Source organism: Echinops telfairi, unplaced genomic scaffold (genome assembly GCF_000313985.2).
Source record: "Echinops telfairi isolate 266 unplaced genomic scaffold, ASM31398v2 ScPeMD7_23;HRSCAF=83, whole genome shotgun sequence".
In the NCBI taxonomy this organism is placed as follows: domain Eukaryota; kingdom Metazoa; phylum Chordata; class Mammalia; order Afrosoricida; family Tenrecidae; genus Echinops; species Echinops telfairi.
In genome coordinates, this window is record NW_022103920.1 from 61,495,352 (window position 1) to 61,504,922 (window position 9,571).

Below are 9,571 nucleotides of genomic sequence, written 5' to 3' on the forward strand. Positions count from 1 at the left end.
TTTCAATTGGTTACAGTCTTGGAAACCCACAGGGACCATTTGGCTCTGTCCCATAGCATCACTATGAGTTGGAATTGATTAAATGGTACAGAGCTATTGTTTACAGGTGTGCTCAATTTGACAACTCAACAACTGTACATTTATGAAGTCTTACTTTTATTTATGTCACCCATCAATAAAAAAATTTAAAAACTTTTGTGCTTTGCACCCATGTTTACATCCTTAAATAAATGCTAAGAATCAAATGTTACTATCATTACAAATTTTTGTTGTTGTTGTTGTTGTATGAGTTGCTCATCATTCTGTAGAGAGCATCGATTTGGACTCCCATCAACAATAAATAAAATCCTACTTCCTTGCATTTGACTCAACACTCGCTACTATCATGTTTCTAAATTTGAGTCGTTTCAAAGTTAAAAAAAAAAAGATGATTTTTTTCCCCTTCAACTTTATTTTGAAGATTTTCAAACTTACCAGAAAGCTGAAAGGATAATAAAATTGGCACCCATAGATTCTTCCTTTGCTTCAACAATATTTAACTTTTTGCCCATTTGCTTTCTCTCCTACTCTTTACACACCAGATGTTTTCAGTGAGGGAGGGGGGAAGAAAAACAAGCATTAAGAGTATTAACAGCTTTTAAATCTTACATGATTCCTCTGACCGTGTGAGAATAATGGGGATATTACCCTCCCTTCCTGTTGACACTATTTATCCCTGAATGGATCAGCGAGCACAAAACTAATTTTAAAGACCCGAAAATGCAGTGACAGTTAGAAAGGATATTTTGACGTTTGAAACGATCCCCATATAAATAGAACGGAGCAGCATAACTTTGGGATAAAATTAGCCGACAGTCTGTGGACTCTCCAGCATGTGCGCCTGTTTGCTCGCTGCTGCTCTCCTGATAAATCGCCACAAAGCTTCCCGAGGGAGAGCAGGGATGGAAGGCACCGGCACCCCGAGAGCTAACTCTGCGGCTGCCAAGTTAGTTAAGAGAAATTTCTTTGAGGCTTTGAAATCAAACGACTTCGGAAAATTGAAGGCTATTTTAATCCAAAGGCTAATTGATGTGGACACAGTATTCGAAGTTGAAGATGAGAATATGATTTTGGCATCTTACAAACAAGGTAAAAATATCTATGTATAGGTGTAATTGTAAAGTTAATAGAAAATGGATTTATTTTCCCCCTTAAAATGCACAGCCTCGGCCACCCACTCAGAACCAGTCGCTTTTACTGTTTCTTTAAGTAGTTATTTGGAAACTCTTTCTTAAGTTGATGCTTTCTTTTTAAAATTGACCGCCTTGAGGGCTGGTATAGGTCTGTCTCTGCTCTTTTGCCTGGAATTTGAAATCCTGGACAATCCTATTAAGGAATACTCTACCCTCACTTTCCCCCGACTGTGGAATAAGGAAAACAGCTCTGAATTATGGCTAAACAGGCTGTGTGGGCACAGTGCTGATGGCTTGGCTGGTTTGAGCACAGGCTGCTAATTCTCTGTTAATAGCCACTTAACAATATTCCATCTCTAGGACCCTCGGGGTGGAAAACAGGACTTCTTCCCTCATTAGGAGGGGGAAATGAATGAGCAAGGCGATACCACAGGTACTTTGATGGTTCTTAACGCTTTTTAAGAACTTTCAGTGCAGGCACGGAAGCGGAAAACCCCAGATCTGAACTTTTTTGTTTCCTTGTGTATTTACTAGATAGGAATTACAGGTGTGTTTACAGCAGAATACCTGCCTTCTAAAGAAAGAAGAGTCAATATTAGAACAGATCTTTTTTTCCCTTTTTAAAAAATCACGGTGTTTTATAGGACCCAGGCTCAACAAATCAGAAGGAAATTAGAAATGTGTTGATTCTGATTTCTCAAATCGGCTAGTTATTAGCAAACTTGAGTAGCGACAGGAATTGTGAGCGGACTACACTCACACTTTCTGCTTCAAATCAATGTGTGTGTTTTTTTCTTAAAAAGAAGGTTTGGAAACTGATTGTGGTTGCAATTGCATGATTCTGCTTGACGTGATTGAACTATGGAATGATATAAAATTTGGATTCACTCCCAAATGATAATACATTTTTTAAAAAGATAAGGTCTTGTGTGCAGCATTAGGGAAACTGTTTTTCACTTTCAAAAATATTTTCTGTAACCATATAAATCATCAGCACCATCAATGTCCTGATACAAATGCTAAAGGTATCTATTTCTACGCTCACTTAATATCCCTTGATTGTCAGTTCTGACAAAGTATAGGAGAGTTGAAGCCAGGTTCTGCATTTATGATTTGTCCTTGCGAGCTTTAGAATAAATTGCATTGCTATTTTTGTCTGAAAGATGAAGGAGGAGTCTACATTTAAAAAGCAGTTGATAGGAACGCTGGGAAGAAGAAAAAGTAGGTAATTATTACTTTCATGCAACTGGCTTTGTTCAACAAAAGAAGTTCTGAAGGCTAAATGAAGTTTTAAGATTGAACGTTTCGGTGTATTTTTACCCAATGTAAATGACTTAGGTGTAAATCAGTGGGTTATTGATTGTCCCCCGGTTGTGAAGACGGTCTCCGTTCATCTGCTGGGCATGTGCAGGTCATGGAAGACTCTCAGATTATGAGCAAGGACGTTTTAGGAGACAAGGTGGAAACAACGGGGTTCTTTTCCTCGCTTCCAATGCCAACTTCACTCTGGATCGGGAAGACAGTGCCTCTGTAATTCCTTTCTCTGAGCGGACTCCCGCGGTCTTCATAGAGCTAAACGCTCATTCACACTCAGGAGTGTTTTCATCGTGTTAAGACCATGGGATGTGGCTGTCAATGAGGGAGTCAGCAAATGACACCCTCTGGGAACGAAAAAGAGCAACTGCTTTAAGAAGCAGGCTGTGTGGATGGGTGCAGAGAAATCGTAGACTTTGAAGTCAGACGATTGGGGTTGACGCAGGAAACCCTTTGTGTGTGTGCGTCCAAGGAAGTACACACACTCGCTGTTTTGCATGAATATGAGTAAGAATCTAGTTCGAGCCTCTTTAGGCTTCAACCACAGATTAAAGAGCTTCATCTTCCTGCAAATAATTTCGTTGTTGTTTACCTGCCATCTAGCCTAATTATCGATCCTTGTAGCATTTCAGTTAGGAATGAAAGTGGTCAATCAAGTCATAGTTTCCAGCCAAGCAAAACTGTCCTAAGTGAAAGTATAACATTTTCAGACATGACAAAGGAATCCTCAGTGACCAACGCAGTGACTGGCTAGTGGGTTCTCTGTTCTTCCTCAGTGAGTCCTAAGGGTAAGCGCTCGCTGCTGTGTAGCCTTGAACATGCATTGTGCGGGACTTTGTGATATCAAAGCAGATCTTCCAGCTGCCGAATGGTATGGAACTGGGATGTCCCATGGAATTTATAAATGCACTTCTGAAGGGCCCTACCCAGAAAAGTGTATACATCTTAAGTGTGTGCTCGGATACTTTTCCCCCGAGTAAGCAAACTTAGCATCCCTATCAGGAAACAGAGCATTATTTGTTGACTTTAAAGTGTGGAGATCTTTAGGTTGGCTTTACTTTGGGGCTTACTAAGGAAGACAATGTGTAAAACCAGTAACGCATAGCTCGGAGACATCGGGCTCCCTTTCAATGTGCTTGTGTCCTCAATAGTACAATTCTATATGCAACATCTGATTGGCCTGATGGAGATCAGCTATAGTGATGAATGATTACAACAAGAAGCTCAATGCCCTTTCAATTTTATTTGAGGGCATACTATTTTTCATAGGACTTCAGGAAGTGACCAAATTTTACCCCTAAATAAGGTATGAGCCATGGGTCACTATGAGTTGAAATGGCCACTAGCCAGTATAAGAGCCCTTTCCATCACTTCTCAGCCTTTTGGTTAAGATCGAGCGAAGAGCACTTTGCAATTTTGGAAAGATCACTTTGGAGCATGTGGGTGAAGAAATCGATGTGCATACAGTCTAAAGATTGTTCATGCAAACTCTAATCTAATTAGTACAAACACCAACCTCATAGACATATATGACAGGTGGATTTTTTGATGAAGGTAGAACTGGGTGCTTAGGTTACAAGGGTGCCAGGGAACTCCTTTGTTTGTTCGTTTTTCCGTTTTCTGCGGCCGTGGGCTCTCCCTCACTGAGGGGCTTCCCTTACCGCCCCGTGACAGCCGATCAGAGGCAGCTTGCGGACCTCAAGATCAAACTGTGGCCCTGCTTCTCGCTAGCACCAAATGGAAGTTTTTAATGTGGCAGAAACCTCTTTTTACTTTTCTGATTTCAGTTCTGACTAATCTCCAGGTAAAATCATGGTTTACTAATTGAAAAACATCTCTTAGAAATGTTCTGTCGTTTGAGATTCCTTCAAGAAGAAGTCAGAAGCGATAGAACTCTGAAAAGCAGCAGCAAGTATGCAAAATTGCCCCTACTGGGAACCCACTTTGGTGTACTGGTGCCAGGACAACACAAACAAACTGTAACTGCTGCCGACTGCAGTAAGAAAAGTGAAGGGTGACATCAAGTGTATGACCAAGCCAAGCACCCAGTCTTTAAAGTGTAAGCTGGATTGTTTCGGGGGTCTCACTGGTGACCCCCATGTGGATGCAGGGATGTTTCCAGAGGTATCGCCGGCGACACATTTCAATTTCCTTCAGACGCATGAGCCCTGCCTCGTTAACAACACAGAGAGCACATCATACTTATCTCTTTGGTACGAAATTCCCTACTCAGCAAGGTTAATCAGAGCCTTTTATTAATCAGCGTAATGGGCTTTAAGTATCCATTTATGGCCCACAGCCGCAGGTTCCTTGGCTGGTAGTCATATTGTTAATTAATCACGGAATGATTTCACTTGAAAACTTTCTGGCTCATACTATCTCCTTTACTGAGTGGCAACAGCGCTCCAGATATCTTAAAAGTTCGTATTTCCACTCTCTTAATGAATACAATCTTTATCACCTAATGTTCCTCGTTGCCAGAATTTTACTCTCCTGTTTTCCTCTCTCTCTTTGGGTCTCACGCCTTACCCACGTTCTTTTGAAAGCTTCTAACTTCATCTCTTTTAAACTTTAGATTTCAGGCTTGCATTCCCCGGCCACACTCCCTTGCCAAGCCTTCTCTGGGGAACTCTCTGAGTGTGAGCTTGAAAATATTAGCTATTAAAAAGTAGCCAAGAATTGGGCTTCAGTCTATAATCCATCAGGACTGTGTAAATAGGTGGATACAGGCAGAGCAAATGTCTACTAATCCCGCAAGCAGCACATGTAACCTGTGGCTGTAAAAACAAGTTGCGGGTAGAGGTCCCCCAACTCAGATAACATTGTAGCTGCTAACTGTCTCAGAGCCAGGACTTCACGCCAGGTTGACCAGAGATCCAGCCTCTGTGCTGTGCATGGAGCAGAATCCTTTCCCCTCGGGAAGGAGGGCCCCAAGCCTCACTTTACCCGCTTTCTTCAGCTTCTGCTACGGGTGGAGGGGCCTTCTACTTAGCCACACAGGCCTGGCTCCTTGTCCCTTTACTCAATTGACAAGGTAAGTACAACCTGATTTCCCTTTACGTACCAATCTGTAGTGAGCAATTTCACCTTTATTTATTTATTTTACCCTAAGATGCTCCTTCTAAGGGTGACTGGCATCTATTTCTGTTCCTTCTCCTTCCTTCAGAAGCAAAGCTTCTTTTTAAAATTTAAATCTCTGCCAGAGTTCTCAGAAAGCGAGGTAAGTACGGACTTCCTCCCAAATCAAACGCAATGTTTTTCTGTCGACTCATCGCGATGCACCCCCCCCCCCCCCCCCCCCCGCAGACGAGTGTGAACTAGCGAACCTACAGTGAATTGCTTCACCACGTTTACGAGGGATTAATAAGTAAGCACAAGTGAACTCGTGTTTGTCTTGTTGATTGGGCAATCTGCCCCTGGGTGAGTCATTCAGTGCACAGTTTGCTGCCACCTAGTGACCTTAGGAAGAAAGATCAGGGAACTGGAACGCACCGGGCAGGGCTTGCGTTAGGTGGTCCAGGGTGGGACGTTGGCGAAGGAGAAAGAAGCGGTGTTGGCCGCCCTCACTGCTCAAACAGAGCAATGGCTCCAACAGCCGGGAGCCGGGAGCTGCCCCACCGACTGCACGCCAAACCCGCCAGTATGAGTTTGGGGTGATCGTACCACGCAGCCTGCAGACCTGGGCGCAGGGCACACCTGGCTTCTCCTGGGTTCTGCTCCACAGCCGTGCCCTCTGCGTGTCCAACGGAAGGGCGAAGTCTAGCCCCGAGACGCTCCTGCCCAGGGGAGCGGGGCACCGTCATACAGGCTCACCTGTCTCCATCAGGCTGCACCGGTGTTTTGGAGGGAGCCTTATTTGCGTCCAGGCTGACTTACGGGAGTAGAAAGCCAGGTGTTTCTCCCGCGGTTTCAAAGTGCGGACCTCGCAGATCGCTGTCCTACGCGTCGCCACTGCGCCACCAGGTTGGCAGTTCGAGACACAGACCGGGCTTTCTGCTCCCGTTAACGGGTACAGTCTCAGAAACTCGCAGGGGGAAGTTCTATCCTGTCCTAGAGGGTCGCTGTGATGGTAGTAGGTCCCTTGTTGAGTTGATCCTCATTGCCTGAGCTAGCTACCTGTACACCCATCTGTGGTTTTCTGGATGGGTAGGTGTAGTGGAAAGGCTTCTCCTGCTCGTTGACGTCCTTGCTGCTCGGTAGCCGGTGGCCACGTTGCTCTGAGACTGCCAGGACTTTGTTCAGAGCGGCAGGCGTCTCTGACTCAGAACTCGCCACCCCGGTGGGGGACCGCGCGGAGCCGCGGGTTGCCGTTGGATTGGCTCACGGCGACCCCTTGTGTTGTAGCGTAGAACTGCACCCGCAGGTGACCTCTCCGGGCCGACGGCAGGACTGCTCATTCAGGGCACCTGAGAGTGGCTTCCAAATGACTTCCAGGTAGCAGCTGAGCACTTAATCATCATTTGTGTCACCTCCCTTGGATTCCTCCCCCCCCAACCCCAACCCCAACTCCAACGTTCTGTACAACAGCGGCGCCGCACACTTCCGCGCACCCCGATTCATAACCTGCGGCCTGCCCTCTGCGGTCCGCAATGAGGGTGGCCTGTGGCTACCACCTCTGAAGGGTTACCTGTAGCCCAGCACTCGGTGGGTAGGCTTGGGGCATGGAGTTCGGATTGATTGTTAACAACTCGAGCAGAGGTCGATGAAATTGAATGAGAAGCCAGGGGTGACTGGTTCACATCATAAATGGGCAGCATCCCTTCTCGGGGCTACTGGGAATTTGAGAGGAAGGGGAAAAAACCCTCAACCAGAGCAGGCCTTTCCATATCAGAGAGCGGAGGTCAGGATATTCTTGCCTTCCCTGTGACTCGGGAAGCGGACTTGGAGCTAACCCTAAGGGGCTTCCACAGAGACAAAGGCAGATGGAAACCCGCATGGCAGTCCCCTGCGTCCCTGAGGCTGGGCTCAGGCAGGCCACGTGGGGCTCCCGCAGACTGAAACAGCGCCGTGTTCTGTTCGGAAAATGAAAGCCTGGGGCTGGATTCCCTTCTTCGCAGCACTACCATTCTGTGTTTAAAAATTTTACATTAGAATGGTGCTTTCTTAACCAACTCTGCTGCTTCCTTTCCCAGCCCATTTTCCTTCCCACTGCTGAAGCGGGCGTGATTTCCACGCCATTGCTACAGACAGCTGCCCACTCGGAGAGCCTAATCGGTAGGAAATACACCATGGCTTTAGATGCGGAACCCCTTCCCCCAAGGCCGAGCAGCAGGACCAGCTGTGTGAATAGCCTTTTGAGGAAAGAGAAATGAAAGAACTGGTTAAGGATTAGAATTAATGTGATTCAATGAGGCTCAAAAGTGGGTTGTACACCATATAGTTTAAACAACTCTGCATGGAACACAACAGATTCAATACACAAAGCTAAATAGAAAAGGAGACAGATATAGATGCATACAACGTGTACATATTTGTCCGCACACGCACACGCTCCTGAGAGGCGTGATGATAACGCTCTTCAGCTCTGTGTAAGGCAATTTTTTGCTGCACCAGAAGTTCTTATCAAATACTTTTCTTCTCAGAGTCCGGGATTTCAAATTCATGTCTTAGAACTTAATTTGATTAAATACAAACTTCTAGATACAGTCCAATAATCCCAAGAGGGATCCACTTGAAGTAATCCTCAGTCCATTCAATCATACTGTGAATTGACTTTGAATTTCTTTTTGAAGAGATGATTTGGTTACGTGGAGGGGTGGGAAGAGAAAGCAAGATGGCCCTAAAATTCTGAATAGGGATGATATGGGATGGTGTGTCTGTAGAGAGAGAGGAAGAGATAGGATTGAGGGTGAACTGCAGGAATGAACTTGAAATTGGGTTCTTTCATTCCTAGAGGACTACTAGGCATTGTGCATAACACTAAGAGTAGCCTCCTTGAATGAAACTATTTTCCTCTGCACACGGGGATAGCAGTTTATTTTCATATCACTTATCTTTTATGAAGAGAGGTAGTCCTATATCATGAATGCCCAGCCTGCATACAAACTGAAGTTATGAATCACACTTATAAAAAACTATTATATTAAAAAGTTAAGATCATAACAAATAGATATTGCTTTGCAACACATATCAAAAGTCTATTATTATTACTGCTATTATGACTGTATTGTTATGTTCAAGATCTTTTTAGAGGATCTGAAGGTGTTTCATTAATATGTTTTTCATTAGAGGAAGACACATTAGATACTACATGCTAATGCAAACATTTGTCCAGCTGATGCTAGATAAGAACTTTACTAAAGTATTCCAATTTACACATACATTCAATTGAAAGGCAGGCTTAAGGATGGAACTTGCTCATAATGCAGGGATTTACACAGTAGTGTAAGAACAAGATATAAAATTTCAAAATGATGAAAGGGGTATTCAGGGACAAGTCAATGTGGGGCCTTGACCACCCCCCACCTCTAGGCCTTCATCCAGAGCATTCGGGGTCATAACTCCAGGGACCACATTCACAAAGAGGGTAGTGCAAATTGTGTCCCTGGAATTATGCACACAGCGCTCCTGAGCTCCCTTCACTCGTGAACATGGTGACTACAGAGAGTAGAATTGTTGGGTCACTGAGAGGGCACATTTTGAGTTTTGATATTTACTGGAAAGTTAGAGCCTATATGAATTTATTTAACTACCATAAATGTAGGATAGAATTTTTTTCCCCGAGCCAGGTAAGTAAGGCCTTATTGAAGGTACACTTGGGAGGGTGGAGCATCTAGGATCTTGTGTGGTAAAGGGAGGGCAGGCTCTTTCTGTGCAACTTGATAGGTGGGCAAGTGCATTGCCATCCCAGGTATTGTCAGAACGCCAGGATTGTGAAGAGGTCAGGAACAAGACTGAGACAGACGGGAGAAACAGAATAGGAGCTTAGGCAAAGCGAGGAGGAGTGTAGCTTCTGGAGCGAAGGGATGACAGTGTCCTTGGGGCCGATGGAGAACGTGCTCTGGAGGACGATGCAGCTTGAAAAGAGCAGCAGACCTCAGATGTTTCCAAATTGCCTGGGCAAAGAGGGAAGGCGTGGGTTTATG

At 44.8% G+C, this 9,571-nt stretch overlaps 1 protein-coding gene across 1 annotated transcript in view; it reads left to right on the forward strand.

Annotated features, from left to right (window-relative positions):
* The first annotated feature begins 888 nt into the window (after window positions 1–888).
* Window positions 889–9,571, forward strand: part of ASB4 (ankyrin repeat and SOCS box containing 4) — a 51,596-nt gene continuing 42,913 nt past the window's right edge. Inside the window, exon 1 of the mRNA XM_004702672.2 lies at window positions 889–1,128. Coding sequence (XP_004702729.1) covers window positions 942–1,128 — 187 coding nt within the window. The 5' untranslated portion in view covers window positions 889–941. The remainder of the gene's footprint in view (window positions 1,129–9,571) is intronic.